The following is a 14,641-nucleotide window of genomic DNA, read 5'->3' on the forward strand; positions in this document are numbered from 1 at the left end:
AGCTCACTCTCTCCACAACCTCACCGCCATGTAATGGAGCACAGCACTGCACACCGACAGTCCCGCCTCTGCTGAACAATTACACTGCACATGAACACAACGATTCATTTATTAGTGACACATTAGTCTATTTGCTAAACATACAGGTTTGTTAAATTGTCTTCATAGATCATTTTCACAATCAAGCATAAGAAAGGTGACATAAGACGTAATAAAGTTCATGGTCTTTTATTTGAAAAAAAAAAAAAAAGACTAGCATGTACAACTTGGAATGAATGTAAACTGAACTCAGATAAACAGCTGCAAAGACTGGTGCTCTGACACTCCTAACAGCATGCGCTGTGAACACAGTGCACCCCTCACTATGCTCGTCTGAGTCGAGAAACAGAAGAACAAAAAGAAAAGTGAAGGCCAGTGATTCTCTCCGTCAAGAAAAAAAAAAAAAAAAAGGACAGACACTCCATCTCAGCGACAGAAAAGAAAAAGAAAAAAGTAGAAAGCTCACCGTAAGACTCTTTATGTCCCCCCCCTACTTTGAAAGGGCAGGACGCACAACTACTAAGATGGCTGTCCAAACAACATAACAAAATCAAAAGAACATGCCAAACATTTGAAAATGTATTTTTGTACATATTTTCTTGTTATTTCGCATACAATTACTCCCATTCCACTTGACTTAAACCAGGTATATCCTCTCATCTTAACAGTACAGGGTTCCTGTCCAAATACAAAAAACTGTACCAAACCAACAATAGGACAGCTTATAGTGGAATCAGCACGCTCTGGTAGCCCGGAGGAAGAATTGGAGAGGGGGTCGGGGTGGGGGCGTGGGGGTTAGTGCTCCGGTCTCAAGCTGCATGCATGAAGAACAGAAAATAGAGAGAAAGAAGAGATGGCCAGCCCAGACATGTATCACTAGCAAAGGGAACGAGGAGTTCACCAAATGCTTTTGCTTTAGTCTGAAGGTAGTAGTTATAGGGTTTGTTGTTATTATTTTTACTTGTTAAGTACTGATGCTAAACTGATTTCCGGGGGGAGGGGACAGGGTCACTAACCATCATTTTCATGCAGATATTTTTGTATTTTTTTTAAATATTTTTCCTGTGTGGACAGAAGGATATTTTATTTCAACATTCAATTATTTTCTATACAGAAACGGTATGAATAAATGAACATTTTTTTCCAAGAGGTAAGTAAAACATTTTGATTTTTTTTTTCTTTCTTTTTTTCTTCTAAGAGGGGACAGGACGGGGCGGGCAAGCTTCACTTTGCAGTCATCATCTGTACAAACTCTGCAGAGACACAAATAAAAAACAATGAGGACATGAGGGCTGAGGCTCAGACGCAGCATGTTACCAGTCAAACAGTCACCTGCTACAATAATAACCCTTATATTATTATTTTAATCAAATTGAACAGGTTCAGAGCTCACATCCTTATTAGTCCCAAAACACATTCTGTGTTCATCTCATTAAACCCATTGTGCTTCCTCTTGTGGATTGAATCAAGCTTGTGGATTTTCGTCCTAAATAAGACAAGACGTTCATGGTCTGTAGAGCACATATTCTGTCAGTGGGACAATGGGAGTATAGAAGTAGGGCGACTTATGGACTGTTCGTATTATATCAACAGCCTTCTAGAAAATGAGCGCAATCTCTCGTGCAATGTTCCAAGGGACCAATCAGAAGGGGAGGGAGCGAGGATCGAGGCATCCACAAAGAAAAGAGTGAAAAGGCTCCTGGCATGCTGATGATGAGTCAGAAGGATGGTTTTCTCCTATTTCTATTTCAGTAGGCTCCATCCATAGCCCACTAATATTATGTGTGGCTGGCTTGTCTTACAGCCACCCTTAGAGAAATACACAGCTTAGAAAATCAAGTGCTCTGGTCCCCAGTTTAATAAAAGCTTAAAGCCTGGCCTAGAAACTCAGGCTATTTTATGCACCATGACGCTTTAGTGAGCGCTTCCTTTACACCTGATTTTTTTTTACCTTCGTAGTTGACCTGTCCATCTCCATCGATGTCTGCTTCTCTGATCATCTCGTCCACCTCCTCGTCCGTTAGCTTCTCTCCCAGGTTCGTCATGACGTGACGGAGCTCTGCAGCACTGATGTAGCCATTTCCATCCTACAGGCATCGGGCACAGGATCAATTTTTATCAAATAGGTGAACCTTGTGTACTACTAGACTTGCCTGACAAGATCCGTATCTCTGTTATGTCATCATGCTTACAACCCAGATAGACGTTAAGATATTTTGTAGAACAGAAATACAAGAGAATGTGAGGATCAATGAATCCTTTTTGACAAACTCATTTGGAAACAGCACAAAGACAATACACTTGACATTTCTCATGTAACTTGAGTTCTTGGTCAAATCTGTTAGCACCGAAACAAATTTTCAAGTTAAAACTGGATGGTTAATACCTTGTCAAATACTCGAAAAGCCTCACGGATCTCCTCCTCACTGTCTGTGTCCTTCATTTTTCTGGCCATCATGGTCAGGAACTCTGGGAAGTCGATGGTTCCATTTCCTGGAACAGGTGATCAATGAGGCACATTTTAATCAGCAAAAATGCAATTACTTAAAAGCCAACTTAGATAAGCAGATATGATATAACCCAGCATTTAGCTGATGAAGAGGACCCGACTGAAAATATTTATTTGGTCCTCTTATTTTCCCCCTCAAGTACGACATTATCTGTTTGGTGCCATAGATGTTCCTGCAGCGATGTTTCTACACACGCACCCAGTAAATTTTTTTTAGGCTACATCTTCAGCTTCTGCAGACGAGGCGTGGGGGGGGGTGTATATGTGTGACTGTGTGTATGTTTTCCTCTCTTCCTCGGGGAAGCCCTGAGATGATGTGCATGTCATACAAAACGCAGCAGTATTGCAGGGGGAACCGTGCCCAGTCATCCATAATGTAGGCAGAATATACTGTGCAGCTTGGCCTTTAAGGAGCTTGGATAAATCAAAGGCTCTGCCCCCATCAGAATCCCTGGTAGAGTGGGGGAGAATGGAGGGGGGGGGACTTCATCCAGATGTTCAATCCCTCTTTTACACTTTCATCCATCCTAATGTCAGTGTTTTTAAGTCGCCTTTCTTTCATTTCCGATCTGTTTTTGACGGTTCTTGCCTCAACAATTAATTCAGAATAATTGGTGGTTTTTGGTTCTGCATGCAACAGGATCAATATCCATGTTGCTGTTGTCAAGACAGGATCACTATGGGATCACACCCTCTTGACAGGGGGAAGGATGTAGCAGCTCACTGACTGCGACCACAGGAGGGAAGCAGGGCGGGTTGGAGCTGCGGCTGATGGGGATCGTGGGACCCACTTTTATATAGACTAGAAAATGTGGGGAGTTAGTGATGTAATATTATAATTAAAACCGGACCAAAAAAAAAAGTCAGGGGATTGAAGTGAAGGTCAGGGGCACAGAGGGTAAAGTACACATGGGGATTAGCTATGGGGTGGGATGGATAGATGGAGCAGGGGATTGCATGCAGATTAACAAATAACAGAGCAGGCCTCACACACAGAGAGAACCTGTGAGAATGGATGTGTGTGTGTGGAAGGAAACGGAATGCAGCAATGTGATGGGGCAGATGGTGATCTCATGGCCCGGGGGTAACAATCTAAGGACCTGTTATCTAACACAGAGACAGCCAGCAGCACAGAGGGCACACATGCTGCCACAGGGGGTTGGGACAGAGTCTGGCTCCCAGTCTTGGTAGAAGTGCACAATTGCAACTGGAAAACCATCATAGGAGAAGGGGAGGTGGGGTGGGGGGTACATAATGATGACTCAAAAACCAAAAGCAACCCTTGTGTTAAATCTGCTCAATTGCACCTCCAGCCAGCTGCTGCAGTGGAGGGCAGGATGCAAGCAAGGAAGGATCAAGATAGGGAACAAGAGAGAGAAAATGGTGGGAGGGAAATGGAGAGAAAATAGAGCGGGGAGGGAGTGAGTGAGTGGGTGGTAGAGAGGGAGATGGAGATGAGGGAGATGTGAAGAGAATATAAGGAGTGAACCGAGTGGGAGATGGTGCGATTACACATAACAGGAGCTGACGCAAACTATAGAAGGCTGAGGCATCTCTGCACACTTGTGTGTGGTCGTCCTGCATCACAAAGCCAAACTTCATCCCCGAGATAAGAAAGAGGGGCAGGGTTACGTAATGATGAGTGATGTGGTAGGACTACAGCTAATATTTTAGTCATACAGCTATCTATAATTAAATCCTTAACTGCTGTCATACCACACCTTATTTTCTCTTGCATATTTCAGCTCAATATTCTATGTCAGGAATCTTCAACCACCAGGAAGAACTTCAACCATCTCAAACAGGTGTGTGGAGCTTGTTCCATCATCTCAGTGACTGCATGATAAACAGCTGCAATTCCATTTGATACTGTAATCCACACTGTACATAAAAAAACAGCTTGGCTCTTACAATCAAATAGCCAAAGGACATTCTATCTCTTTTTAAACAGCCCTGTCTCGCTAAAGCCTTCTATCCTCTTCCATTCATTGCAATTCACTGCCACAGCCTCCTTGTTTGGTAAATAAAGCTGATTTTCAATGGGCCAGCTGACATCCTATGGCTTCAGATGTGGGTACTAGATTTGCAGAGCGCAGAGAGGCCTTATGTAACCACTTTTATTTTCCATTACTAGCTTCATTGCTGTCTGACCTAGATTGCATCAGCCAAGGGAGGCAGAGGCAGAACAAGAGGATGTTAATGATGGTGTGTGTGTGCGCGCGCATTTGTGTGTAAGTTTGTTTAATCTTGGGTGTTACTGAAAGGGAGGGCTCTGAGGATGGTGGGAGGACATTTCAATAAAGGGGGCAGCCAAACTATGGTGCAACTGATTTGTCCTGATCAATGTAGTCGCATTTCCAAAATCCTATAAACCGAGCGAGCAGCGGTGGGGTAAAAGGGCCCGCTGACAGCCAACAACCTCAACGCTACTACCCAAGGACAGCCGGCTAGGGAGCTTCCATCCACTCCTCTCTGACTCTTTCTATCACGGAACCTTTGGAAGACTGTCATGCAGGCTGAAGATGCAGTGACCCTCTGTTCACGAGGTGAGCAGAAGAATGTCTCTGAATCGCCAAACTGAGCGTGATGTTAATATCCGTCGCATGCTCCAATCACAAAAACTGGAGGCATCTCCTGCGCAGCCATTTTCCTAATGTTGTCAACCATGATGGAGCTGAGCTTGCAGTGACTAAACCCCAGAGAGAGAGAGAGTGAGAGTGAGAGTGAGAGTGAGAGTGAGAGTGAGAGAGAGAGAGAGAGAGAGAGAGAGAGAGAGAGAGAGAGAGAGAGAGAGAGAGAGAGAGAGAGAGAGAGAGAGAGAGAGAGAGAGAGATGTCATCTGAAAAATAAGCCGGCTGGACAGTTGGCTTGGACAGTTGGTAGAAAAAGGGAGGGATGTGGGCAACAACAGTACTTAAGTGTTTCTAGATGGGGTGGTAATGGGTGCTTTATCTAATCCCTCGTGCGTTTGTAACAGAGGTTTTATCACTGTGAAGTCATGCGATACAGTGGTTGAGTGACATTATGCTCAGAATGATTGGAATTAAAGGATAATATATAGAGTAGTGTCACCTTGCAATGAACTAAAGCTTGAGAACAAAAGCAGAGAGACTTTTACTGTTTTGCATAGCGACAGCTGCAGTCATTTCATTGATGCAAATCAGGGTGAATGGGAAATTATCAGTCTGACTTCTGATAGCAAAGAATGACATCACCTTATTTACCTAAATTTTTAAAAACCTTTCCTCTTGGTCATAAGACACTAATTACTCCAGATGAATACAGTTAACAATTTAAATTCTGATTATTCGCTTTTAAAAATAATTTTTTCACTAAAAATTAAGAGCAAATGTAGGATGAATCTAACATGAATAATGAATGAATAAAGGTCTGCATCAACACAGACCTTTCTTGAACCTCGCAACAATTTTAGTACTGTTCATTAGCACTGTTTCTCCTATCTTCCCTGTCCTTTTTTGGTTGCCTGATATGACATATTTATTGATGAATCTATTTAACATAGAATCAAGTATGTATACTGACCGTCAGCGTCCACCTCATTGATCATGTCCTGCAGCTCGGCCTCTGTGGGGTTCTGGCCCAGCGACCTCATGACGGTGCCGAGCTCTTTGGTGGTGATGGTGCCATCACCATCCTTGTCGAATAAGGAGAAAGCCTCCTTAAACTCTGTGGGTGGTGCCAACAGTGGGATGTTAGATTACTTATTGCAGGAAGATCACCAGGGTATCTTAGGATGCTTATCCCAAAGGACAACCGAGGGGTCTGACAAAATAAGCATGGACTGAAGTGAAGCTAAATTGAGTACTAAAACCAACCAGAGGTTTTATCTTATGTAGTAGCATGACAAACAACAAAAATGACACTCAAAAAAGAGCTGCCAGACCTTACTCTACAAAACTAATGGACATAAAAACCCATCCAGGGAAATGAAGGGAGCGGTGTGCATTAGCCTTGGAGCCTTAGCACAAGCTAATTAGCCACAGAGGGGTTTGACTGAGAGGAAACTGTACAGCCTTCAATTTTAGAGGGCACATCATTTATTTATCAACTGTGTCAAGGTGCCTCAGTGATTGAAAAAACGCATAAACTTGTCTTTTCTCTGTGTCTTCATGAGTTTTTGTCCTGACTCGTGACATGCTGTAAATATTTCTGACACTTCTCTCCCGTTCGCTGTGACACACTAATGATCCACCAGGGGAGAACAGGTGTCAAAACCTGAAATGACCTGCTTCGTTCCGTGTCCTCCACAAGGAAAAGTGGAAGCAACCAGGGTAGTTAATGAGATATTACCTTACTGGTGTGACAGGAGAACTTTTAATGAATAACTTAATGTGGAATTGATCCAGCAGCAGTAAGCAAAGTAAGTGTGACGAAAGATCTGGGCTGTGAGGGGAAGTAAAAAAAAAAAAAAAAAGAAATCCGCTGCTCTTACCTGCGATCTGTTCCTCTGTTAGTTGGTCAGCCTGGGTTTCAAAAAAACACAGAGAGACAGGGTTACAAACAATCAAGTTATTCAACAAGGCATGTGCTCTAAGTCCTAAAGTGTTTTGTCATCCCATTCCTCAATGTCCACACACTGATCTCCACATAACACGACACTGGCCACTGTGTTCAGGGATTTCGGTTGCAGTCTGCCCCTAGTGCTGCCAAGATTTTCCAATGACAATACCCTTAATATACTTATATTACTGCTAACTGGCTGTTGACAGACTTGGGAGCGTTGATCCAAGAGAGGATGTGTTTCAATATTTATCATCAACATTCTCATTTTCTTGGCATTTTTGTTTCTCTTGACAGAATTATGAGTTTTACACCATTTGGAAGCCATCCTGACTCCAGTTTGACTTTGAAAGCCACAAAATAATGGAAATAAATCATTTGACGTGTCAGCTTATCAAGACACCATTTAATGTTTGATTAATTGACCAGCTGTTTTGTAAGATATTCCGGGTGAACTGTTGCACAGTTGTCCGAAATTACTATCACGTATAAAAAGTATAAAGGCATGATGGGAGTTCATTGTTGCACCTAATCTGAACCAGAAGCAGAGGTATTGACCTGTTCAGAAAAGGAGTGAACTGGCATGGACAGATAAAGGTGTGATATGATGATAACATGTTGGGTGTATTACTGTTAAACACTGCTGGTTGCAGTTAGCAGCTAACATGGAAATTATAAATGTGGTCCAGGAGATCCTTATCCTCAAGATCACTTATATAGATCAATAAATAATTGTTTAGAAAGTGCTGCCTTCATTGTTTTGTGCTTCATTTTATTTGATGCCATTTATTACCTTCTCTGTTTTGCTGCTGTAACAAGACTATTTCCCCTATGGGGATTAATACAGTCCTGTCTGGTTATGTATCTATAAAATTTAATTTCCAGCTGATGAGCAGTTTCATGGCCTCGACTCACAACATGTCCAAATTAGTCAGACCCATCGGAGCAGTTCCCACAACCGAGCCCACCGGGCAAACAGACAGTGTAATAAAACGGATGAAGTGTCATCTCCAGACAGGAACAAAATTTTTGGAAAGCTATGTGAGAACACATCTGTATTGGAGTGTTTGCCATGCTCTGTACCATACCAACAGACCTGTTGGTATGGTTACCCTCAAAACCTGTTCTCCTCCTCTAACAGCTCTTAAATTACTGATAGTGACTTCCACACGCCATTCAATGGTGAGCTAGAAATTCAACGTGAGACATTCTATATTTTCTTTAGGTTCTTTACAAAGGAGCCACTGATTTTGAGTGAGTGTTAAAATACAGTAATTGTAATGCAGTCCTTTCTTTAGTAAAACTTATTCAGTATCATCTTATCATTATTATTATTGTTCTTGTAAACACACCACAATGACAGGAGAAGCATATGCAGGCAGAAACGTGCACATTTACTCAAAAACCGTGCATGAATGCTGGTGCAAACAGCCTTCTTAATTGCCTTTTCCTCCACACCAATACTTTCTATTCCCATGTTTCTCGTCAATTAGTCACTTCTGCCTGAAAGATAATTTTTCCAGCCCATCCGTGTTATTTGTGAGTAGCAATGAGATTTTGAATAAAGCAAACAAACATGAGCTTTGTCAAGTCTATGTTTGGAGGTGGGGGTATTTTATTTGGTATGTTATGCCCTGTAAAATCACATTTGTTGCATAATGTCTGTATTTGGTTCGACCAAATAAGATTAGACGGTTTGCTGCCTTACACACTGAAAGTGACCCTTTTTTTATTTTTATTTGAAGAAACAAGAATGTCGTTGCTCCTCTGCTCTAAGTGGCAGCAGCTGATCCCGCAAGATGTCCATGAGTAACTTTCGGCAGTGCTCATACAATTAGCTCGCATAATTCGATAATGTGCACTGCACACAACACCTCCTGCTTTCCTCCTCCCTCCCTTCTTACTCTCCATTTCATCAGTGAAAATAGCTGTTGATAACAACACATCACCTGGTTTGATCAATAATATCATCTCTGTGCGTTTTATGATCCTCCGTCCCAGATGTGTTCTTTCATCAGTTGTTGTGTTGATGAGCCTCCTTCTACTCCCTTAGTCACTCTGTGTGACTCCTGCTGCCCATCTCCATCCCCCTGCTGTCTCGCTAAGTGAACTGGTTGTTGGGTTTGGTGACTCAGTGCTATGGATCCTCCCTTGGCTTAGACCCAAGCTATGGAGGGCCCTGAGATGATGCTGCACCACCAGGCCCACTACCGGCCCATCCCTTCCGTTTCCCCTCCTTGAGTCAACACAGACTCCTCCTCTAGACCTTTCCCCTCCTGGTCTCTCTTTTCCTCCCTCTGTAAGCGACATGCTGTTCAGAGGAAACTCCCTTTCATTCACAGTCCAGTCTCATGGATGGGATCGTTCTCTATCAAGGCTTTCCAGGCTTAATAACAGTTTACAGAGGAAAATTAGTTTGCTAGGGAAGCTCTGCCAGCAGGAGTGGTTCAACAACTCCCACTGTTGCCTAGGCAGTCAGCACAAGCAATGTTCTCCAAACAGGACTGTGGGAGGAAGTTCACTGGGCCAGCAAGGAATGCGTTGCTCTCCCTTGAAGCACATATCACCCTCACTGCACTGGTCCCCATTCACATCAGCTTTTACTTGGTAGCTAGGGAAATAAGGTATCCAAGAAGGCTAGAGATGACCTTTTTCTGTGCTGTTGGGTCATCGATTTGAGGCACCAAAAACAAAATGAGTAGATTCTCTATGTTCAAGTGAAAGGTGACACACCAGCTGCCGCTTTGAAAGATGGGCGTGACACACATTCACACACACTTCCATTCACATGAACACAAGCACTAACACAAAGAGTCAGTGTGACACACGCGTTCCTTTTCTATAGGAACGCTGAGCTCCACAGAGAGCTGAACGCCTCTCCTCATTGAAGCCGGACAAAAGACCATGGGGCCACAGGGCTGGGCCGAGTCGGGACGCGAGGAGGCGGGAGAGAGGGTGGCCGTAAACAACTCCAGCCTCTTTACGCCCTGCTGATGAGGCTGGTCCACCATATGGCATGGTGGGTGGGTGGCTGGGTACTCCTCCGCACCACGGAGAGCACTTTAGCGCTTCTAGACACTTGGAACATGGCTAGGTGTTGCCGTCAAGCTTATAAATTATTCACTGCAGTGGATCAGATGTCCTTCAAGTTACTATACATGCATCAGCAAACACGAGTATAACAGGAATAGGATAGGGCCTTAGCATGGTTCGACTACTTATTCAATACTTCCACCTCAATAAGGGAGGCTGTTTCCACGTCAATGGGCGTATTGATGCAGGCGAGGGGCTTACGCCTGTGGGTTTAACTTTCCAGAGATGCAGATACACAGGCTAAGTCCATAATAATTCCACTTCAAACTCCAATTACTGCACCACATTGCAACGTGAAACTGCATTGCAGCTCAAGACCATATAAGGGATATTTGATCATAGCAGCAGGCGGAGGTCTACAGCTACTTTACTCCCCAGAGCCTGATAATCAAAGGGTGAGCGGAGGAATTTCTTTACCACTTGCAGATCATTTCCAATTGCAAACCTCTCCGCATATGACGTAGCTAAAGGAACCTCTGTATCATTTGGTGGTGTACAGATGCCACTGTGAATGTGTCTCCAACATCTGGTGAGAGTGTCATGATATTTTGCAAGTCACTGTGGCCTACAGATACACAGTGGATTGCTACAATTTAAGTTGCCACAGGATCGTGAACACCCTTGTATTATATCAGCTTTAAAGAAGCGTGGCTCTCTGTAATATACATAATTAGCAACATCAGGCATTTGGTTGCTTTGAGGAAAAGTATTAACCTCACAGCCGATGTGCCAGTGAACAACTCACATGGGTACTGCAATTTGAATAAAATCGAAAATTTGCAAAGAGGCAACCAAATGAGCCGACGTAACACAAATAGATGACATAGCCTGAGACAAATCCTGCGGGCCTGCAGTGAAGGCGGAGCTGCGTCTCCAGTTGTTTTTGCAGCTCTTTTTTCCAAGACATGCGACTTAATAACGTGGTTATAACCTCGTAATTACATAATATAGTCGGTTTCTGTTAACGCGACGATTGCCAAGCCGTCTCATCTCGACTGGGTTCGAACCTCGAGATGGTGCAACGGAGAGGGAGCCGAACGCAACCAGTTAGTTGGTTGTTTTTTTTTTCTTTTCTTTTCATGAAGTGGACCGTCATGTGTGACGGATAAACATGACCAACTTTGTAGTTCCTCTTAAAACATGTCGGCGTCGTTGGGAAAAGAGCCCATGTGAAAACTGGAGCGATAAGGCGGGCTTTCCGAGACGTTGCGCCGACAAGGCGGGAGGAGGGATGTAAAATCTACCTTTACGCATATATGGCTGCAGAATTATGGTGTAATAACTCAGAATAGCTTCATAGTTATTGGACTGCCAGTCAATCTTGTCCAAAAATTAACTCGATCTGCCTCATGCAGTCGGCAACTTCATCCGACGTAGCCGAACGTGTAAATAATGCTGTTTTGAATTGCGCAGTTAATGGAGACGTTCGGTTCAAATTCGACTGCGAACACGGTGTCTGTCATAAAACAACGAAGACATGTAGTAACGAAGCTTCAAGCGATCCTGTGCGCTAGCTGAAACCGCAAATGCGTCTTACGGGCGTTTTCCATCTTCTCTAGGCAAACGAGCAGCACACGAGTCGAATCAATGAGTGGATAGCCAGCCGGCAGGGACGGTGAAGCGTTAAAATACATCAGGTTTCAACTCACGGTTACAAATCGATGTCATATTTAATACACATTTTAACTATTACACGAAATGATTAAGAATACATACCATGTCGGATGGGTTGTATGCTTGTTGGTCAGTGGAGGCAGACTTGGAGTGTGGTCGTTCCTTAGATGGAGTTCCACTTGCGGGATAGGAGTGAGTATATTGGCTGTGGTCAGAATGGGGGTTGCCTGTGTATCCTTCCGCCACGCTAGCACTGATCACTCACTTCCTTATTTCAATTCAGGGCTGCTGCAGCGGCACAGGCCTCCAGCAGAAGACATGCCAATCAGGGGTAAAACACCTGCAGTGCATGGAGGGCATACTAACAAATATTAAACTGGTGAATCAGTTGATATTTTGTTTATTAGTACTAAATTTCACCTCAAATAACATTTCTAAATGGATACAAAACTTTATATGTTATTATTGTCCTCATTTTGGTGGGACTTTGGCCTCGGTCACATGAAGTGGTGTTAAAGTCATGTGAGGATAAAATCCAGGAAAGAAGGCTGCAAAGCTTTTACTTTTAATCACCTGTTGGAGGTCATATGTCACACAATTGCTGAAAGTGGATTCATGTTTGTGTACCAGATACATGAAAATAAGAATGCATTTGTTTGGTGCAGCCCACAGACTTAAACCATTACAAGTCATTATAAAATTGTTAAGGAACTGGCAAGTGTTGTTTCTACCAATGGCAAAGAATTCAACATCAAACCTTATTGCAGGAGAATTAATATCACAGTAATAAAAAAACAGAATTCAAAGACAAATGCTTGAGCTTGATTTACATTTACGCCTAACAATTCTAAACTAAGCAGCTAAGATATAATCTCCTTATTTTGTAAATTTTCCCGCTATTTAGTGTAATTTTGAACTCCATAAATACAATCTTGGAAAAATTGCAGACTGTCACTTTAAATGGAAAAAAATAATTGTGAAACCCATTTTAAATGATAGTAAAATGTACACATTAATATAAAATAACCAGTAAATAAGGATAAACCTTATCATCTGGCTTGTCATGATTCTAGAAAGAGAGTTACGTTCTTCCAACACACGGCACTAGTTTACTGCTGCGGAAGGATACTTGTATTTTAGGAAGCAGTCCAGTTGACGCTGGAGAATTTGCTGTACCGTTGTGTGAGGGCGTTTCTGATTGGTCGCTGCAGACCCGCAATATTATACTCCATCTGTCGGCCGCATCGATTGGCTACACGGGACCTGCATTGCACCAGGCAGTGGCACTTGATGGGAATATAATAAATATAAATACAGGAAACGTATAAACCGACGCTCGATTTAGCGCCTTCTTACTTCTACTTTATTATGGAGCATATTATATTCTGATTTGTTTGGTCGAAACGGAACGAAAATGCGACAGGTTTCCATTGGTACGGGGGAAAGGTTTGATAGGCTCGACTTAGGAAGTGTGCAGACTTACTATTGGCTACTACAAAGTCTAGCAGGCCTATATGAAATTAACAATGAAGCATGTCAGGGCTGTTAGCAAAGCCGTACACATCTGACGTGGTTGGATGTCAACGGGTCTTTGTGCCATTTAGCTAATCTCAATACCTCTTATCCACCTCCAGGATACAACACGCTAACCCTAAGGTGGAATGACGACGCAGAAAATTGGTGAAGGTAGTGAACTGTGTTGTCATGATCCACTCACAGGAGCACCAGCCGATCTGTTGGAGGGCATGAAGTGTTCCTTATAGAAGCGCCACCCAGTGGACAAACTGTAGAAGTGACCCAAGAGGGGGAAGACGGCTTACACTGGATATAAACAGGCATTGTATTACTGTATATAAAAGGAATCGGCCTTATATGGTACAACATGTGTAGTATTATGAGCTATGAAAATGTATCTTTATTTGTTGTTTCCAGAGTTGTTCAAAGGATATGATAGGGAGTCATAGGGTATTTTAAATACATAGGATGCAAAAGGTTTGCTTGCATCTCTATCCTGAATGCAGACAATTGAAAATGTAAGATAGCCCAAAAACAAGGCATTTAGGAGAGTAGATCTTTATGCAAAGCACTAAACTGCTATACACTGGTAAATCAATCATGATCCTTTCACTTAGTGGTCACTTGATATGCTGGAGAACTGAGTTGAACACATCTTGTTACTTTCATGCTTCCTTTTTGTGAGCATCATGGTAATGATATGTGGTGCTTTTTTGTCCATCCCTTTGTACTGAAGCTAAGATATCATGCTATACTAATGGGATTACCACTATAGTGTGGCTATAATAAGGCATGTACCTATTCAAATTAATGTATATTAATCTGACTATCCTAATCTACAGAGGAGCCTTTCTTTGACCATGATGTATCAAAAAAACCATGTATGACATCACTTTAAAATATTTTGTATTTTAGAAATGTAGGTCATATATTAAGATGGTTCATACTGATTGAAAAAATAATGTATTTTGCTCTTCTAAGTATGTATATTTATCATTCATCACAAATACATGTATTGTTTTATCTGACCTTCAGGTTGACGAACTTATTGTAGCTAAAAAAAAAAAAAGTCTAAACCCTCGTTCTTAGTCTGCATCCAGAAAGCTTGCTATTCTCTCTTCAGTCCATCACATCTCCTGTTTTGCCCTAACTGAAGTTGAGCTATTTCATGTGTTAATCTGCTGGAACTAATCAGGACTTCCTCGCTGATTCGGTTCATCGTTTTGCACCGTTTAGCAGGAGATGCATCTATTGCGTAAACAGATGCCCATCTTTCTAGGCGTTTTGTGCCTCCCCCAGTCTCCACAACACTCACATGAGCAAAACACATATTTCTTCCCTCTAGAGTCA

At 42.6% G+C, this 14,641-nt stretch overlaps 1 protein-coding gene across 1 annotated transcript; it reads right to left on the minus strand.

Annotated features, from left to right (window-relative positions):
- Positions 1-212: 212 nt before the first annotated feature.
- calm1b (calmodulin 1b) lies at positions 213-12,007 on the minus strand. The gene is made up of 6 exons (XM_068341927.1): positions 11,879-12,007; positions 7,002-7,032; positions 6,092-6,235; positions 2,426-2,532; positions 1,991-2,126; positions 213-1,292 (listed from the first exon to the last, which is right to left on the minus strand). The coding sequence occupies exons 1-6, from the start codon at positions 11,879-11,881 to the stop codon at positions 1,264-1,266; spliced, it is 450 nt and encodes a 149-aa protein (XP_068198028.1). The 5' UTR covers positions 11,882-12,007; the 3' UTR covers positions 213-1,263.
- Between the last annotated feature and the right edge of the window lie 2,634 nt (positions 12,008-14,641).

Source organism: Antennarius striatus, chromosome 19 (assembly GCF_040054535.1).
Source record: "Antennarius striatus isolate MH-2024 chromosome 19, ASM4005453v1, whole genome shotgun sequence".
NCBI lineage: Eukaryota > Metazoa > Chordata > Actinopteri > Lophiiformes > Antennariidae > Antennarius > Antennarius striatus.

Bases quoted from the DNA above. Each gene is read 5' to 3' on its own strand.
- calm1b (XM_068341927.1), bottom strand. The intron at 6,236-7,001 runs GTAAGAGCAGCG...CACCACCCACAG, and splicing joins AACAGAGGAACAGATCGCAG to AGTTTAAGGAGGCTTTCTCC. The intron at 2,127-2,425 runs GTATTAACCATC...CGATGCCTGTAG, and splicing joins CTTTTCGAGTATTTGACAAG to GATGGAAATGGCTACATCAG.